The sequence below is a fragment of the Capra hircus genome, chromosome 25, assembly GCF_001704415.2.
Source record: "Capra hircus breed San Clemente chromosome 25, ASM170441v1, whole genome shotgun sequence".
Lineage (NCBI taxonomy): Eukaryota > Metazoa > Chordata > Mammalia > Artiodactyla > Bovidae > Capra > Capra hircus.
In genome coordinates this window covers 38,950,906-38,971,571 of record NC_030832.1, presented here as the reverse complement: position 1 = coordinate 38,971,571, position 20,666 = coordinate 38,950,906, and the positions used below count along the sequence as shown (strand labels likewise).

The 20,666-nt window shown below is 43.4% G+C and overlaps 1 protein-coding gene across 1 annotated transcript in view; it reads right to left on the bottom strand.

Moving 5' to 3' along the window:
- USP42 (ubiquitin specific peptidase 42) overlaps positions 1 to 20,290 on the bottom strand; it is a 41,239-nt gene extending 20,949 nt beyond the window's left edge. Inside the window, exons 1-3 of the mRNA XM_018040556.1 lie at positions 20,183 to 20,290; positions 15,888 to 16,137; positions 13,675 to 13,875 (exon numbers count right to left, since the gene is read on the bottom strand). Of these exons, the coding sequence (XP_017896045.1) occupies positions 13,675 to 13,875; positions 15,888 to 16,128 (442 nt within the window). The 5' untranslated portion in view covers positions 16,129 to 16,137; positions 20,183 to 20,290. The remainder of the gene's footprint in view (positions 1 to 13,674; positions 13,876 to 15,887; positions 16,138 to 20,182) is intronic.

The following is a 20,666-nucleotide window of genomic DNA, read 5'->3' as shown; positions in this document are numbered from 1 at the left end:
AGCTCAAAAATATTCACAGGAATAAAAAGAAAACCTAGCACCCAGCAACATAAAATTGTAATTGAAGAGTACAAGGCATGTAATAATGCAGAAAAGACCAATAACAGGGAGCAGATAAGCAGAAATAGACCTGGAAATGACGCAGAAATAGACCTGGAAATGACACAGAAATAGACCTGGAAATGTCCTCAAAAACAAGGACAATAAAAAAGACATTATATATATATATATTTCTATGCTCAAGGATGTAGAAAAAAGCAAGGGTATGTTAAGGAGAGACACGGAAATAAAACCAAATCTACTTTACAGATGAAAGGTAGGATTTCTGAGATGAAAAACACAATAAGTAGATTTACTAACAGATTAGAAAGAAAGAAAGATCAGCAAACTTGAAGACTTGGCAGCAGAAGTTATCTATTATGAAACACAAACCTCAAAAAAAACCAAAAACACCTCTCAAAATAACAAGAACAAAAAAGCATATCAGTGACCTATGGGACTACTTCCAGCTCTCCCCAGTACACATGTAATTGGAGTCTGAAGAAGAAGAGACAGGACAAGTATTTTAAGAAATGACTGTTTTCAAAGGGACAGCACAAGGCAGTTTTTTCTTAAGAGCGGCAGAACAGTTGTGCATTCTGACTGAGGTGCTGGTTTACATGAACCTATCACTCAAAGAGTTGACTCACTGGAGAAGATGCTGATGCTGGGAAGGATTGGGGGCAGGAGGAGAAAGGGACGACTGAGGATGAGATGGCTGGATGGCAACACAGACTCAGTTGAGTCTGAGTGAACTCCGGGAGATGGTGATGGACAGGGAGGCCTGGCGTGCTGCAATTCATGGGGTTGCAAAGAATCGGACACGACTGAGCGACTGAACTGAACTGAACTGATACCTGTATTAAAATTCATAAAACTGACCCTCCCAAATTAACAGACATGTACAGTAAAGAAGTTAACCATATAGTAACTGTAATAATTGTTATAAATGTTAATTTATTAGTGTGAATAAATACTGGGGGCTCCCCAAGTGATGCTAGCGGTGAAGAACCTGTCTGCCAGTGCAGAAGCTGTGAGACACACAGGTTTGGCCCTCGGGTTGGGGACATCCTCTGGAGGAGGGCATGGCAACCCACGCCACTACTGCCTGGAGGATCCCAGGGTCACAAAGAGCTGGACACAACTGAAGTGACTTAGCACAATTATAATAAACATTTTCTTAAATGACTAAAAAGGCATACAAACACAAAGAGTAAATTTACAGATCTAACAACTTCAACAAAACCCAGACAGAAGGCTACTTATAACAGTGATAAAAATCAAAACTTTAAAGCAAGTGGAAATAAATGGTGTATATGAGAACAAAGGTACAACTGGCAACAGACTTGTGAGAAGCGATGCAAGAGACGGCAGCAGGGCGCCAACTCTCACGTTTAGAGAGAAAGATGTCAGCACAGGACTTCCACACCCCAGGAGGACATCTTTCAGAAACACAGCTGAACGTCTCAGATGCACTGGCGGTACTTCTTCCTATTCCTCCCACTAAGAACAACAACAACAAACACCCTCTGGCCACTGCATATGGAACAGACATAAGAAAGCTGGGAAAGGTAGAGACAAAGAGACACATTAACAGTTTCAGAGCCCAAAGAATGACACGGCGGTGAGTTTTCTGGGTTGCTTTCTGCTTCATATATTTCTGACTTGGAGCAGAAGAAGCCACCAACCTGGAAATAGCAATAAAAGCGGGGAACAACGCCACAGTGAAAGCTTCTGGCGTAGTGTTAAACAAAAGCCGATCAGGAACGGGAACTTTCATCCATGCTGAGTGATAACAAACCACACCCCCACCTCACATCAGTGAGACCCAAAGAGGGGCCTGGACTTCCACCTCCTAACCCAGTAGTAAAGAAGCACCCCTCCATATTACGCTCAATTTAAGTAAGTCAGACACAGAAAGACAAATGCTGCTATGGTAACACTTACATGTGGAATCAAAAAAATACAACACACTAGTGAACAACAAAAAGGTAATATACTCAGCTACAGAGAACAAGTCAGTGGCTCCCTGCGGGGAGAGAGACGGGGAGGGCGTGACAGCAGTAAGAGATTAACAAGCACAAACTACGGTGTAAAATAAGCTGCAAGGATAGTGTGCAACACGGGAAATATAGCCAGTATCTTATAATAAATGTGCTTATAAATGGAGCATAACCTTTATTTATTTTTTTTTTTATTTTTATTTTTTTTAAAAATGTTAAATTTTAAAATCTTTAATTCTTACATGGAGCATAACCTTTAAAAACTGGGAATCACTATACTGTACACCTGGTAAAGGCTGAGCGCCGAAGAATTGATGCTTCTGAACTGTGATGCTGCAGAAGACTCCTGAGAGTCCCCTGGACTGCATCAAACCAGTCAGTCCTAAAGGAGATCAACCCTGAATATTCAGCGGAATGACTGAGCTGAGGCTGAAGCTCTACGATTTTGGCACCTGATGCGAAGAGCTGACTCAGAAAAGACCCTGATGCTGGGAAAGACAGGGCAGTGAGAGAAGGGGATGACAGAGGGTGAGATGGCTGGATGGCATCGCCAAATCAAAGGACGTGAATGTGAGCAAGCTCCGGGAGACAGTAAAGGACAGGGAAGCCGGGGGTGCTGCAGTCCCTGGGGTCACAAAGAATTGGTCACAACTTAGTGACTGAACAACAACATGTAACACTGTAATGAATTATACCTCAAGAAAGAAAGAGAGGGAGAGAAAGAAGCATCTGCCCAGCTTCCCACTGGGTAGTGTCAGAAGCAGGACTCTCGCCATCGGCCAGTGGTAAAAAGCCACTGCAGTCTCCCTGGAGACAGGGGGGAGGGGAGGTGTGTGTGGGGGAGGGGAGGTGTGTGTGGGGGAGGGGAGGTGTGGGGGGGGAGGGGAGGTGTGGGGGGGGAGGGGGGAGGGAGCGGAAACCCCCACCCCCATCCAGCAAGAACGCGGAGCCCAACCCCCACCTCGGATGTCAACTATGGAGTCTGGACTTCTATCTCCACCTAATATTTCCTCCTTTGCCAGAATGGTGTCAAGAGAAAGCCAGCCAAAACACAGGCCAGATAAGATCCAGTATTTTACAGCGTAACACAAAAATGTCCAGCTTTCAACCGAAAATCACTCATCGTGCTAAGAACCAAGAATTTCTGAATGCTGGAGAGGTGAATGAAAGACAATGAACAGATGCCAACCCTAAGATAATAAGACATGTTAGAATTATCTAACAAAGGTTGTAAAGCAGCCACGGCAAAAATGCCTCAACAGGTAGTTATGGATATACTAGAAACAAATAAAGCAACGTAGAAAGACTCAACAAAGAAATGAGAGAAATAAAGAACCAAACGGAAATTTTAGGAATGGAAGCACAATAACCCAAGTAAGAAGCTAAGCAGAAGAATGGAACTGACCGAGGAAAGCGCCAGGAAACCCGCGCGCAGAACAACAGAATGCACGTACTCTGAGCAACAGAGAAAAGCGGGCTGGGAGAGACAGGAGGCCGAGCCAGGGCCCCGTGGGACCCTATCAGAAGGTCCAACAGGCGCTACCAGAGTCCCAGAAGCAGGGGAGAGGGAAGACTGGGTGCAAAGGGGAAGAAACGAAGGCGGCAACTGCCCCAAGTTTGGCAAAAGATGTAATTCAAGAAGCGCTGCAAACACCAAACAGGAAAAAGAGCAAAGAAATAGACACCAAGACACGTCACATCCAACTTGTGAAAACTAAAGACACGGAAAAACACCTTGGAAGTAGTGGCAGAAAAACACCACTTCACCTGTAAGAGAAAACTTGACTAGAAACGGATTTCACACCCAAAACCATGGAGGACAGAGGAAGTCGCACACAAATTTTCAAGTCCTTAAAGAAAGGGACTGTAAGCCCAGAATCCTATGGCCAGGGGAAAGGTCCTCCAGGAAGACGATGAAATCGAGACACTTCCAAGTGAAGCAAAACGCGGAGAATCTGTCACAGCAGACTTACCTAAAACAGGGACTCCAAGAACGCCTTCCCTAAGTCAGAAGCGCTCTAAACAAAAAGGAAGTGATTTGGGGTTTTGGTTGTTTTTTTTTAAAGCAACCCTGGAACATCAAGAAGGAAGGAAAAAAACATAGTAATCAAAAATATGCTGCTGCTGCTGCTGCTAAGTCGCTTCAATCGTGTCTGACTCTGTGCAACCCCATAGACGGCAGCCCACCAGGCTCCCCCGTCCCTGGGATTCTCCAGGCAAGAACACTGGAGTGGGTTGCCATTTCCTTCTCCAAACCATGAAAGTGAACAGTGAAAGTGAAGTCGCTCAGTCGTGTCCGACTATTCACGACCCCATGGACTGCCGCCTACTAGGCTCCTCCATCCACGGGATTTTCCAGGCAAGAGTACTGGAGTGGGGTGCCATTGCCTTCTCGCCTATAGATAAATACATTTTCCTTCTTTTGGGTTTTCTAAATTATGTGACAATTGAAATAAGGATTATAACACTGTCTCTAAATGCGGTTCTAAATGTACGTAAAGGAAATATTTAATTACATGGTAATTAGGGAAGAATAAAGCAGACAAAAAGTGAAGTTTCTACATTTCCCTTGAATTGGTAAAATGACAACATTAGTAAACTGTGAAAAGCTACACATAATGTAAGCCCAGAGGAACCTCTAAAAAGCCTATATAAAGAGAGCTACTCAAAAACATAAACACGAAAACAAACTGTAAACAAAAGTTGAAAATACTCAAGTAACCCACAGGTAGGCAGAGAGATGGGAGAAATGAATAACTGAACAGAAATCAAAACACAAAATGGTAAGCTTGAGTCCTGATGTATAAATGACTACCTTAAATATTAATGGATATACCAATTAAAAGGTCTAAACTACCAAAGCAGATTTAAAACCATGATTCAACTATTTTGCCTGTAAGAAACTCACTTCAAATGTAATGAGACAAACAGGCTCAAAGAAAAAGGATGGAAAAACACATGTCATGCAAACACTAACCCAAAGAAAGCAGGAATGGCTATGTTAACGGCATACAGAGCAGACTTCAGAGCAAAGAAAGCTGTCAGAGAAAAGGACATTAGATGAAGGATCAGTCCATCAGAAAGAAAAAGCAATCCTAAACGTGTTTGTACCAAACAACAAAGCTGAAAAGTACATGAATCAAACCCTGACAGGACTGAAAATGGATATACAGAAATCCACAACTAGAGCTGGAAACCTCAACATCCTTCTGTCAACAACTGAACAATTAACCAGAAAACCAGCAAGGAGAACTCGACAACACCACGAGCCAACGAGATTCCATCAACATTTATAGAATACCCCACCCAACACGTGTGTTTCAAGGGCTCACAGAACATACACCAAGATAGACTATATCCTGGGCCACAAACAAACCTCAAAAAATAAGACAGCAGAAATCATAAAAAGTACAGAATGGAAAATGCTAAAAATCAGTGAGAGACAGAGAGAGAACACAAGAAAGTCTATAAATACCTGGAAACTGAGTAACACTTCTGAACAACCTGTGGTTCAAAGGGTTAAAATAAAAACTGAAAAGACAACGTATCAAAAGTTTGGAGACACAGCTAAAGCAGCGTACAAAGGGAAATTTACACTTGTGACAATATCAGAAACAAAAACAAGTAAATCAACACAGACCCTGCAGACATCAAAAGAAACACAAGAGAATATATATAAACATATTCTGTAATTAACTTGACTCACGTAAATTTGACAACTTAGGAGAAATGGACTAACTCCTCAAAAAAGTGGAATTATCATAACCCATCGAAAATAAAATAATCTGAATAGCCCTATACTTACTAAGAAAATTAAATCTGCAACTTTAAAACTCCCCCAAAAAAGAAATCTCAAGGCCAAAATATTTTCACTGATGGATTCTACACTAAATGTTTATATAAAAATTTACATCAATATTCTATACAATCTCTTCCAAAAAATAGGAGTTAACATATCCCAAACATATTTTATAAAGCTCAGTTCAGTTCAGTCGCTCAGTCGAGTCCAACTCTTGCGACCCCATAAATTACAGCACGCCAGGCCTCCCTGTCCATCACCAACTCCCAGAGTTCACCCAAACTCATGTGCTTCTAGTTGGTGATGCCATCCAGCCATCTCACCCTCTGTCGACCCCTTCTCCTCCTGCCCCCAATCCCTCCCAACATCAGAGTCTCTTCCATTGAGTCAACTCTTCGCATGAGGTGGCCAAAGTATTGGAGTTTCAGCCTCAGCATCAGTCCTTCCAATGAACACCCAGGACTGGTCTCCTTTAGGATGGACTGGCTGGATCTCCTTGCAGTCCAAGGGACTTTCAAGAGTCTTCTTCAACACCACAGTTCAAAAGCATCCATTCTTCGGGGCTCAGCTTTCTTCACAGTCCAACTCTCACATCCATACATGACCACTGGAAAAACCATAGCCTTGATTAGACAGACCTTTGTTGGCGACGTAATATCTCTGCTTTTGAATATATTATCTAGGTTGGTCATAACTTTTCTTCTAAGGAGTAAGCGTCTTTTAATTTCATGGCTGCAGTCACCATCTGCAGTGATTTTGGAGCCCCCAAAAATAAAGTCTGACACTGTTTCCACTGTTTCCTCATCTATTTCCCATGAAGTGATGGGACCAGATGCCATGATCTTTGTTTTCTGAATGTTGAGCTTTAAGCCAGCTTCTTCACTCTCCACTTTCACTTTCATCAAGAGGCTTTTGAGTTCCTCTTCACTTTCTGCCATAAGGGTGGTGTCATCTGCATATCTGAGGTTATTGATATTTCTCCTGGCAATCTTGATTCCAGCTTGTGCTTCTTCGAGCCCAGTGTTTCTCATGATGTACTCTGCATATAAGTTAAATAAGCAGGGTGACAATATACAGCCTTGACGTACTCCTTTTCCTATTTGGAACCAGTCTGTTGTTCCATGACCAGTTCTAATTGTTGCTTCCTGACCTGCATATAGGTTTCTCAAGAGGCAGGTTAGGTGGTCTGGTATTCCCATCCGTTGAAGAATTTTCCACAGTTTCTTGTGATCCACACAGTCAAAGGATTCGCCATAGTCAATAAAGCAGAAATAGATGTTTTTCTGGAACTCTCTTGCTTTTTCCATGATCCAGCGGATGTTGGCAATTTGATCTCTGGCTCCTCTGCCTTTCCTAAAACCAGCTTGAACATCTGGAAGTTCATGGTTCACGTATTGCTGAAGCCTGGCTTGGAGAATTTTGAGCATGACTTTACTAGCATGTGAGATGAGTGCAATTGTGCAGTCGTTTGAGCATTCTTTGGCATTGCCTTTCTTTGGGATTGGAATGAAAACTGACCTTTTCCAGTCCTGTCGCCACTGCTGAGTTTTCCAAATTTGTTGGCACATTGAGTGCAGCACTTTCACAGCATCATCTTTCAGGATTTGAAATAGCTCAACTGGAATTCCATCACCTCCACTAGCTTTGTTCATAGTGATGCTTTCTAAGGCCCACTTGACTTCACATTCCAGGATATCTGGCTCTAGGTAAGTGATCACACCATCGTGATTATCTGGGTCGTGAAGATCTTTTTGTACAGTTTTTCTGTGTATTCTTGCCACCTCTTCTTAATATCTTCTGCTTCTGTTAGGTCCATACCATTTCTGTCCTTTATCGAGCCCATCATATAAAGCTAATATTATCCTAATACCAAAACCAAACAAAGGAGGTATAAAAACAGAAGATTACAGACTGATACATCTCATCTGCACAGTCACAATAACAAAAGACCATACTGAGGGTCAGATACGTACCTTAACAGAACAGAACAGGGGACCCAGAGACAGACCCACACCCAAGTGATTTTTTACAAAAGTATGAAAGCTATTTAGTGAAGAAGCTAGCCTTTTCAACAAATGGAGCAAGAGCAAATGAACATCCACAACCATACAAACAAAAAACCAAACTGACATAAAAAGGATCGTGTATCTACACGTAAAACATAAAACTTTTCAGGAAAAAAAAACAGGAGAAAATCTTTAGGGTCAAGGGCTATGCAAAGAGATCTTATACTTAACAGCAAAAACACAATCCATAAAAGGAAAAACTCACCTTCACCAAAATTTAAAACTTATGTTCTGTGAAAGAGCCTGCTAAGGGTAAGGGGATAAAAAGACAAGCTTCAAACTGGCAGGAAATGTTGGAAATACATACCCAAAAGACCTACTATCTAGAATTCATAAAGAAGAAAACAACAATATAAAAACAAAAGAACACAACTGAAAACGAACAAAAGACACAAAGAGACATTTTACCAAAGAGGATATACAGATGATAAACACACAGGGAGAGAAGTTCAGGACCTTTAGGCATTAGGGAAATCCAAATTAAAACCACAATGAGATATCATAGTATGCATAATTAAAGTATGGCTAAAATGAAAAATAGTGACAACATCAAATGTTGGCAACAATGAAGAGCAATTGGAACTCTTCATACATTGATGGTGGAAATGCAAAATGGTCAGCCGTCTAAGAAACTATTAGTCAATTTCTTATAAAACCAAATATGCAAAAAAAAAAACAAACAAAAAAAACAAATATGCAACTGCCTCGTGACCCAGCAACGGCAGTCTGGGCACTGATTCCAGAGAAATACACTTGTGATCACACATATGCTCTACACAGTAATGTTTACAGCAGCTCTATTCATAATATCCAAAACTAGAAACAACCCAGACATCCTTTAATGGATGAATGGTTAAACAAATTGTGGTTCATCCATACCAGGGAATACGACTCAGCAACAAAAAGGAACAAATTATTGATATATACAACAAAGTGAAGAACTATCCAAAGACTTAGGCTTAAGTGAAGAAGCCAATTCCGTATTATGTAATTCAATAGATGCAACATTCTTTTTTTTTTTTTTTTCAACATTCTTGAAACAACAAAATAATATAACTGAGAACCAGTGGTTACCAGGAATTAAGGAGGATGTAGGGGCTTGAGGGAAATGGGCTTGGTTATGAAAGGGAAACATTTCCTTAGGAATGGAAATGTTCCATACCTTGACTGTATCAGTATCAATATCCTGGCTGCAGACTGAAGTGCAGCGTCACCACTCAGGGTAACTGGGAAAGGGGACGTGGGAAGTCTCTGTGCGATTTCTTACAACTGCATGGAAATCTAAACTTACCTTAAAATAAAAAGCTTAACTTCAAACAAGGCAAAACAAAGACATTTCGGACCAGGAATAAGAAAACAAAACAAAAATCAGCGAAAACAGTTAAGAGAATTCCTCCAGGCATAAGAAAATTTCAGCTGGTACCTGGATCTACACAGAGGAATTAAAAGCAACAGAAATGAGAAGAGTAAGAAAATATAAAAGATTGGTAAAGAAACCTTAACAAACCTCTTAAAACTTTCAACTTTTATTTAAAGCAAAATAACACAACATACTATGTGGTAACAAGATAAGTAAAAATAAAATGTATGCCAACAGTAGCACGAACGCCTCCTAGCGAGAGGCCACCAAGGTGTGCTGTCACAGAGTCCTTACGAGACATGAAAAATGGAACAGTACTGTAAAGAAGGCTGCGACAAGCTAAAGATACGTGTTAAACCCTAGAGCAAGCACTAAAAGGAGAAAACAAAGTTGAGAAGATATGCCAGTAAAGTAGAGGAAATATCATATAATCACTCATTCCAAAGAAGGCAGAAACCGATGATAAAGGGAGCAAAGGATACAGGACAAACGTAAGACAAATAGCAAGATGGTAAACAAAAAACCCAATCATATCAATACTCTTGTTAAATATAAATGATTTACACTCTAAAATAAAAGATGGAAAAAAAATAAAATAAAATAAAAGATAGAGACCGTAAGACTGGATTAAAAAATAAGAACTATAGGCTATTTATAAGAATTTTATTCCACGTATTTTATTTCAATGTATCTCTCTCAAAATTTGATAGAACAAGTAGACAGAAAAGCAGGAAAGACATAAAAGACTATCTTAACAACGTTATCAACTAACTAAACATAATCAGCATTTACAGAAACGCCAACCAATGCAGAATACACATCCTTATTAAGCACACGTGGAATATTTAACAAACTAAACCACATTCTAGTGCATAAAGCAAGTCTCAAGTTTCAAAGGATTCAAACAATGAAAATATCTTCTCTGACCACGATGGAATTAAATTAGTAATCAGTAGCAGGACAATTTCTGAAAAATCCCCAAACATCTGGCAACTGAATGACATGCCTCTACGCAATCACATGGGTAACCAATCAGGTAACTGCATTTAAAAAGAAAATACTACAATCAAGGAGCTCGAAAACTTGTAGGATACGAGATCAATAAACAAGAGTCAACTGCATTTCTACGTTCTAGCAATAAACAATCAAAACTGGAAGGTCAAAATATATATTACCATTTATAATAGCTTTCAAAAATATGAAATACTTAGCAATAAATCCGACTGTAAGATGTGCACATTATACTTGTATACTGAAAGCTACGAAGCAGTGCAAGAAAAACCAAAGCGAACCTGAACAAACAGAGACACGCACTGTGCTTGTGGGTCAGAAGACAACACAGTTTAGCCGCCGTACATCTCAGACTGATTTACAGAGTCCACACGATCCTAGCCAAGCTCTCAGGAGGCTTTTTTGTAGAAATTGACAAACTGATTTCAAAGTTAATTTGGAAATGCAAAAGACAAAGAATAGCCAAAACAGCTTTGAAAAAAGAGAGCAAAGTTGAAAAAGCTACCTAGTTTCAAAACTTTTAAATACACAGTAACCAGACACTGCTGTTATCAGGCTGTGGGGCAACTAAGCCAGAGGGCCCTACAGCTGTGTTCTGCAATGAGAAGCCACCTCATGAGAAGCACTTGCACCCCAAGAAAGAGCAGGCCCCGCTCGCTGCAAAGAGAGAAAGCCGGTGCAGCAATGAAGACCCAGAGCAGTTCAAAATGCAAATAATAAATAAAAGAAAGAATGTGTTTAAAAGACACTGTGTTATGGAGTCAAGACAGATAGTGGATCAGTGTAACAAAACAGGTCAGAAACAGATCCATATGGATACAATCAATCGATTTTTGACAAAGGTACAAAAATAATTCAGCGGAGAAAGGGCTATCTTTCGAACAAACAGTGTTGGAACAATTGGATATTCATATTGAAAAACATGAACTCTACACCACAGACAAAAATTAACTCAAAATGGATCACTGACCTAAACATAAAAACTAAAAGTATAAGACTGCTAAAAAAAAGCAATAGAGGAAATCTTTGCAACCTTTGGTTAGGCAAAGATTTCTTAAATACAACACTGAGCGTACAAGAGACAAAAAAGAAAAATACTGAAGTAAATAAAACATGTTATTTGAAAGACAGTGTGAAGAGGCTATTTTCTCCAGTTTGAGAAATCACATTTGCAAATCATGTACTGGATAAAGGACTTCTATCCAGCATATATAAAGAACTCTCAAAATTCAACAACAAGAGAATTATCCAATTTTAAATCAGGCCAAAGATAGGAGCAAGCCCTTGGGCAAAGCACACACAGCTGCTGAAGAACCATATGGAGGGATGTTCAACACCATTATTCACTAACAGAGATGCAAACTCAAGCCACGGAAAGATACTATCACACTACACACCTGTGAAGAGCTGCTAAAATCAGAGAGGATCAGGGAGGATGTGGAGCAAATGAAACTTTTGTTCACTGCTAGTGGGAATGTGAGATCTCATAATCCTCTTCCCAGTCTGGAAGTGTCTTAAAGTGCAGTGCACCCATATTATGGGACCAGACCATTCCTTTTCTAGATGCTTACCCACAAGAAGTAGACACACGTCCTTACAGAAACCTCACAGCAGCTTCACTTATGATGACCCCGAAAGGGAAATAACCCAAAGGTCCGTCAACAAGTGAATGGAGAAACAAACTGTGGTACATGGATCCATACAGTGGAATACTACACAGCAATAAAAAGTGACCACTAATACAGGCAGCAACACAGACTGATACTGAAATAACTGTGCTGAGTGAAAAAAGCCAGGCAATATAAACATGAATACTGTGCAATCTCCCATAGATGACATTCTAGGAAATACAAGCTCTTCTGCAGTAAAACAGAAAGCCCATCAGTGGCTGCACGGCCTGGAAGGAATTCGGGGCAGGAAGGGCTGGAAGGACTGATTTCAAAGACACACTGAGACTTTCCGGGGCGATGAAAGAGTTCATTACTGTGGTAGTCGTTTCATGGGTGCGCACAAACGTCAAGATGCATCGAACTGTGTATTTTACGGATGTGCAGTTTCTTGTTCATTGATAACGAGGGAAAACTAGTGATGGCCTGTAAAAGACGAGCACCTGACTCTGGAACCCCAGGCAGCTGCATCTTTGTCTCCATCCCTCTCTCTCGACGTCCAGGTGCCAGGGCTGGACTCTCATTCACACCCCCATTTTATTAAGTGCAAAAATGATCAGAAAGCTGTCCATGTTATGTCAATTATTACATATTAACATGATGCTCAACTATGGACTTGGAAAAGGAAAAAATGAGGGCAAAGAGCTCCTCGTTCTGTAATCTGAACCCCATGGCAGAGCAAACATCTCCTGGTGGTTGACAGTCTCAGTGATTTTCCTTTGGTTACTTTAAAATTTTCTGTACTTTCCAAATTCTTTACACAGCCATTATTTTGCTCTTTGGGGGGGAAAAAGTTTTAAAAGAATGCGTCTAAATTCTCCATCAAGTAAAGGACTATTCGGGAATTTCCTGGTGGTCCAGTGGTTAGGACTCAGCACTTTCACTCCCAAGAGCCCGGGATTCAGTCCCTGGTGGGAGAACTAAGATCCCACAAGCCACACACAAAAAAGTAAAGAACTATTCAGAAAGAAATCAAGGGCTTTTTTTTTCACCCCAATAATGAAGGCCTAGCACCTGAACATACATATTATCATAGATCAAAGAACAGGGAGTTTTCATTTATAAAAGGTGAAGTGGAATTTATAATACTTTATGTAGAAGTTCAAAACCTCAACAAAAAATGGATACATTCTAAATTCTGAATTTCACTAGTTGACCACTGAGTTGACTTTCCCCTAGTTAAAGTAAAACATGCTCTTTGAAAGACATAACATGTTTTTAAAGACATAACATGTTTTAACGAATTTCCTGCCCTCTAGGTTGGAAACTGAGCTCTCACACACCAAAGGGAAAGTCCTGCACAAATTTCCAGGGGTTAGGAGCTGTGACCAGAGGCTCCTCTTATGCCTAAAGCCTGTAAATGAATCAAGCCTTCAACACAGGATGGACGCCAGGAGAGGCAGGACTCAACCCTGTTTGTCCCAAGCTGTTGGTAGTAGATATTTATGGCACGATTTTTAGCAAGTGTAGAAAGTCAGCAGTGTATTCAGAAATGCCAAATGCTGAAAAAAATACACGTTTCTTCTTAAATAATTCCACAGATTAAATTACATGCAAAATGTTTTTCACGCAACCTGCATGCAAACCTTTGAGTCTTCCTCCGTGGTTTCTAAAAGACACCAACTTAGTGATGACCAAATTCTTGACTTAATTTTTTCAGAGAGAAAAATGAAAGTAGGCTAGCATACCGAAACGCCAGCACACGCGTAGCATAACGCGGGACACTTACATGTCTTGGAGTGCTCATGCGACAGCATGTAGTTGGCGAGAGGTGGTGTGTAAGTTAGACACTGCAGTGCTGCGTTTGCAAAGCAGGTATTGCCCAAATTCTGGAGCCCAGCTCCTACTCTATGAGTCTGCTGCCATTTAAGACAAATCTTCTCAGATGGGAAGAGAACTTTTTGTGGCGGAGCAATGCCATCACCTAGGGCTAGAAAAACAAACATTTAAAACGAAAGCTTTGTACACTTCTGAAGCTAAATAAATAACAACACATCACACCTGAATCTGACCAAGATTCTTATGACCAGCTAACCAGAAACGCAGTGGAGAAAGGGACATTTTAAAAGTAAGCCTAGAATGCGGGAAATTCTAAATGATTTGGTTTTTCTGATAAATAAATTTCAAGGACAAGAGTGTGTGTGGGAGGGGGGACAGTATTTAACAGATTTTAAAAAACTTAAAAAAGACATTCACCAAATGCAAAGGGTAGACCTTGTTTGGAAGTTGATTTTCAATGACCAACTGTTAAAAACCATTCTATGACACCTGGGGACATCTGAATATTGACTGGACTTTTCATAGAAAAACATTCTAATTTTCAGAAAAGAATGATTTAGATAAACACATTAAAATATTTATAGATGAAGTAGATATTCTTAGATTTGCTTTGAACGGTTGGGAAGTGAGGAGAGGAGTTAAGTGGGTGGAGGTATGAGTGGCCAGGAGTCGATAAACAAAGCTGACGACGGGTGCCTGAGAGTTCATTATAGTTATCCTCTTATATCTACTGAAATAAACACCCCCACAACAGCAAGCGCAGGCACGTCGCCGCCCGGTGACACCTGCGGTGGGCGCAGACAGTCCGGCCCCAGCACCGCCGCCCGCCGTCTCACTCAGTCCTCACTCGCTGTGGGTCAGTCTCGAGTCTAGAGGCTGGCAGTGACGTCATCCCAGCTTTACCAGTAAGGAAGCGGGATTTCAGGCACCAGGATAACATACTCGTAAAGATACTATACACAAACAATTTTTTATCTATTTTTAAGACTCAAATGGCTGATTGACAACTATGCTAATAAAACTCAGGTGAAGCGCAAAAACAACTTATTTAGGAGAGGCCAAAATCATCCTCAGCCAGAGTGTTTCTCAGAAGTCCGCCAGCTCCTCAGTGACACCCGGCTAAGACGCACACTAGATAGTTCTCGGCTTGCAACAGCGATCCTGAGCATTTAAGGACGCAAAACGGCAGGCTTCAGCTTTGGGAAGAAGGGCGAGCCAAGTTAGGAACAGAGACATGAGCCTTGAAAACGTGTGGCAAGGGCCCCAAAAATGGCCAGGCGGGGCGACAACCAGTCAGTCCTGAGGGAGAGGGGCCCCAGTAAGGCGAGAGGAGGCTGGGTCTGCGAGAAGACGCCCTGTGGCAGAGTCCTGCTTATAAAGGTCTCTAAACCTCTCTGGACAACAGTCAGTAAAACTGTTCTGTGAGACAAAGTCCCCACCAAACACCTTCAGCAAATCGCACCCCCCAGCCCACATCACAGCATCACATGCACCAAGAGGACTCAAACAATCCCGGGGCCGAGCCATCCTCCATGAACAGTGTCCTGAGTGGGAATCAATCTTTTCTCACAACTGCAAAGCTTTCAAATCCCCGAGTATTAGGAGCGCCAGCTAAGGTGTCCCCATCTTACTTATCTGGATGAGTTTTAACACATGTAACCACATCTATATGGTTTGATACATAATGTAATATTTACGTGATCTGCTCTCTTTCAAAGAGCTTTATGGCTACAGATGACTTTAACTGGGGAAAAAACAAACAAAAAATTGAAAACAAAGTTGGGCAGAGCTCACTTGTCAAAAGTCAACTGTTTTTAAATTTTTAAGAGGCAGACATTTACTTAGGGCACGGCAGTTAATTGACAAGTTAATGAAACGCTTGTCCATCTCCATTCTCACCAGAATAAAGTTTATCCTTCAAAAAATTAGGATAATTAAAGAAATTAATAGTAACTAAAAATAATCTTACCCTGTTATGATACGTATGTTAATCATGAAGCAGAAGCAGAGGAAAATGAAGCCCGTCAAATAACGTAACTCTGCTGGCCACTCAGGTGGCAATAATTTATCTTGCAAAATAAGCCCCTCTCTGAAACTACCAACTTATGGACAGCATTTATACAGGAGTTTCCTGTAGTGATTCCGTCTTTTAAAAAGTAATACCTTGATCCTTTTGTGGTGATGGTTTTGATTTTTCAGGTACAGATGAACTTGAATAAACTACAGCACCAGGTACTGGTCCTAAAGAAAGTGTGTGATTTGAAACATCATTTAACGAAGACACAGCACCCCAGCTGGCAGAACCTGCATCCATGTCTCCAGGTGAGACAGCCTCAGAACTGCCAGGCTGGTTCTGATAGGTTGATGGGTCTGAAGATTCAGAAGCTTTGTCAACTATGGTCATTGTTCAGCTCTGTAAAAGACAAAAAACATACATTTGCTTCATAAGGTCAAGAAAAGTAATCTACTTATTCTACCATTAAATCTTGGAAAATAATTAAAAGCAGGCTAATTTTCCAATAAATCACTCCAATATAAAAGCAACAGTATCTTTTTTTAGCTCTGTAATAATTTTCTTGGGGTATTTACCACTGTGCTAATCGGAACATGCCAACAATTTTTCATCATAAAATCTTCAGTGAAGTATTTGATTAGATCATGTCATTCTATTTCACGCCCTCTGAAAATCTAATATTTTGATTTACAATCAAGTACCTCAATTTTCAATTCTTTACATTCACGAAGTAACTGTCTTTTTCTCTCTTTTGCTTAAACCTAGAATGTGAAATGCACTAATACCTTTGGCTCAATTTTCAATTCATATATAATTCCTCAGGGAAAAGTCTCAACTACCTGAAAAGAAAACCTAACTTTAAGCTTCAAGTTCAAAATGACATTGTTTGAACTATATTACTTTTTAAAAAAATATAGGAAGTCTCACTTTTGAAACATATTTTCTGAAGAGGCTCATTTATTTGGTATACATGACTTTTTAAAATGAAGCCGGTTAAGGCATTTCTGACATCAAACTGGAAAACAAACAAGTGTTATAAAAGTACTTGACTATAATTTTCTCTCTGAACCCTACTAAAATCTTAGAACTACCATTAATTAAGCACTTTCTACATGCTGGGCATTATGTTAGTCACTAACTTAATATTCGCAGGGACCTATGAGAGACTGCACAGAATCCACTGGGCCTACGAAATGGGGCCACCCTAACCCAAACTAGTCACCGCTGGGCACAGGCGCCAGGCCCCACACTCCCAGCTGCGCTTCCTTCGGGCTCCACCAAGGCCCAGTGCACAGCCCCCCAGCGGCGGCCAGCTGAGCAGGCCACTGCCCTGCAGGTAACCCTCCAGGTGAGCCCCGCCTCTCACAGCTCCCCGACCCCTGCACCCCCACTCTGCCAGCCCCAGAAGCCTCCCCAGGCACTGCTGCCCTCTCCTACCTGCTCTCCCCGGCTCTGCACAGGCTGGTCTTCCCCCAGGTCTCTCCCACCCTTCCACCTCCAGCCAGTGAACACTCCCCCGGCTCCCTTTAGACAGCATTTGCTCTGGGACACTTGCCTGGACAGCCCCCTCCCCCAAGACGGGCTGAGAACCCCTCCTGGAAGCTCCCCAGCAGCGGGGCACCCTTTGCTGGTTTCCGGGGGAGGCTGCCACGCTCCTCTCCCTCGTGTTCCTGTTTGTACACCCTCACCTGGCACAGGGAAAGCTCTCCCCACACATGCTGAACAGGTGAATGAGCTGCGAAGAGAGAATGGAACCAGTGTCTGCTCTTTGCACCAGGCTGCAGGTGACTATTTGTATAAAGTATCTCATTTAATCCTTAAGGACTCTGACGTAGAATTAAAACTTGTTTCAAAAACTATTCAAAACAGTGAAATAAATACCCATGCATATGACACCTTAACAAATGTTATGATGCACTGTCTACTCACAACAAGGGTTTTTTTTAAGCCTTGATTTTGTTGTGATTTTACATGAAAGCAAGATTATCACCTCCCTAAAAAGTACAACCATAAAGAAAAAATTGTGGAATCTTCTGTAAAAACAGAAAAGATGTTAATTAGATCTTAACAAAAAGAAAAACTGAATTGAAGTGTTAAGTCAATCTAAGTAAAATACAGTACAGGACCCTTACTCAGGAAGAAAGCTGGAGCCACATTATCCAAATAAAAATTACACTTCCCTCATTTGACAGTCAAAAGAAACTACGAAACAAGAAGCAAGACTAAGAAAACAAGAGAGGAAGGAGTCGAGGAGGAAGAAAAGGAAGAAGCAAATTAACCTAGCCTTATTTACAATAATGTTAAATAGCAAAACCCTTGATTTTCTGGGGTGAACATCCCTTTCAGGACAATCATTCACTAATGACCTAATAAAACTATTTTACTTGCTGCAGTTGCCTTTTTTTGGGGGGGGGGGGTGGTCAGGGGGAACAACTCTTAAAAAAAAAATAAGTAAAACATACAACTCAGTCACTGACAACCAAACAGCATTACAACTTGGGAAAACCAGAACCATCCATTCTCCTTCATGACGTGTATTCAGCCAATGAATTCTTCCCCTGAAACCATCAGGCATTCAACTGAACTCCATCTGCTACGGAGAAACCTTTCTGGAAGCCAAACTATGCTGTGTAGGATTCAGATGTTACGTGCTCTTTACTCTCAGGAAAGCTTTTAAACATTACTGTTATAAATCTCAGGACTTTTAAGCAACTACTTCAATGAACAGTTTAAACTTCTCTCAACATCTTCTGATGGCAGATAAAAAATTACAAAAGCATGTTTGAAAAAAACTGGGTACAAGAATCAAGGTTGGATGGTGTGTGGAGGAATGAGACAAGGTGACTTCACAAGTGTTTCCTTTGAGTGTAACTCGCTCTAAGTACAATATTTTACTTGAAAGTCTTAAAATGCTGTCCCTCCTATGGTATATCTTCTCCCTTGTGGTGACAAGAGGCTAGAATATGTTTCTTTTTCATTTTTAGAAGAATAAGCATCTCTCTAAACATTATGGCTCTCCTCATACACTGTGGTAATAATATCAATACATGCAAAAAGAAACTGTTACATTCTGTTTTTAATATATTAACAATGTAATCCACCTTCTAGCTGTATTTCCATTTTCAAACACATATGCTTTAAAAAGTCACAACCTGGGTTTTAATTACTTGTAAGTAAACACATCGACTACCTTTAAACTTCTACAAACCAAACTCTGTAGACTTAATTCAATGACACAGAAAAGAAAGTGAAACTGGCTCTAAACACAAACAAGTGAGACAGATGATTCATTATCACCAATCCATTTTGAATGAATAAATACAGTCAAAAGAGAATGGTGTTCCAAATATACAAGTTAAGATTTGAGACTCCACTAACACGTGGAAGAAGCTAAAACAGTGGGCTCAGTTTGAAAAACAGGTGCTAACTAGTTTCTCAACCAGTTTTCCTGTTATTTGAGTGTTATTTACTTTAAACAACCAACGTGCTTTTCCCATCAACAAGTAAGCCCTCCTTATAGGCCTCCAGGAAAATAAAAGAGCTATTCACCAAAAACTATCTCGATTGCATTCATCATAAAGCGAGGTTAAAGTCCTAAGACCGTAAAAACTTCGGGTTCTGGCAAATCTTCTCAAACATCTTGATTGCCCTCTCCCGCCACCCCCTCTCCAGGTAAGCTGGCTCTTCCTGCCCCGGAGATAAAAGACTAGGACCCCGGCACACACGTTTTGGGGAATAGAGGGGACCGCGACGCCGGGCCGGCCCCCTCCTCTCCCTGCGAGTGGGTGCCCGCTCCGCCCGGCGGCCGGCGTGCGCAACTCGGGACGCCCAGCGGGGACCCGGCCAGGTGGCCGGCCCCGCGAGGGCGGAGCGGACCGGCGCTGGCGCGGCGGGCCGACCCGGTGGGAAAGTTTGTCTCTTTGAGGGGGCAGGGAGGCGAGCCCGGGGCTCCGGGGGGCGCTCGGGGCGGGGGGAGGGGGGCGGGAGGTGGCAGCCACGCGGGGTGGGGGGTGCTCCGCGGCCGGCGGCCGGCACACGCCCACCCGGGACAGACCGGTGCCGGCCCGGCCGCCCCGGACCCGGCCCACGGCCCGAGTGGGCGGGCTGGGCCGGGCGGGGGCGCCGGGAGGGCAGTGTCCATGGCAACCGGGGGGCAGCCCGGCCTCCCCCGCGCAGCCCGGCTCCCGCGGCGCCGCGGCCGCCGCCCCCCTCCCCGGCGGGCCTGGCTCCGGCCGGCCGGCGGCGGCAGCGCTGCCACCCGCGCGGCGGGGTCCCGGGCGGCCCAGCCCGCTGCGGAGCGGGGACGGCGGGCGAGGGGCCGCGCCAGCCCCCCGGCGGGCCGCGCTGGCTGAGAGGCGGCCCGGCCGGCGGCGGCCGGGGCGAGCCGGGCGATCCGCGGGCCCCACGCCGGCCGGCGGCGGGCGGGGAGGAGGCGGGAGCTTACCTGACCCGGCTCGGCGCTCGCTCCATCCCCCTCGGCCGCCGCCGCCGCCGCCGCCGCACACAGCCCAGCCGCCCGGCGGGGGACAATGACGTGCCTCCATCCGGGCACCGCCGCCGCCGCCTCCGGGTCAGCGCCGCGCCCGCAGCGCCCCGCCGGGCCGCCAGGGGGCGCGCCAAGGCCGCGCCCCGCACGCGCCGCCGCCGCCGCCCAGGGGCCGTCGCACAAGAGGCGCGGCGCGCAGCTAACGGGCCGGGCGGGCGCGGGAGGGGCCGTCGCCCAAGGCGCCGCGGGCGCGGGCTGGCGCACGCGTCACTGGAGCGCCGGGGCGGCCGCGGGAGCGACGCGCTGATTGGCGGCGCCGGGCCGCGCGCGCGGCGCGGGTGCGCTGAGGTCCTTCCCCAGCGGCCGCGGAGCGCGAGGGGAGGCCCGAGAGCGCCCCCCGCCGCTGCCCGGCGTGCGCCCGGTCTGGCCCCCGCCGGGGGGA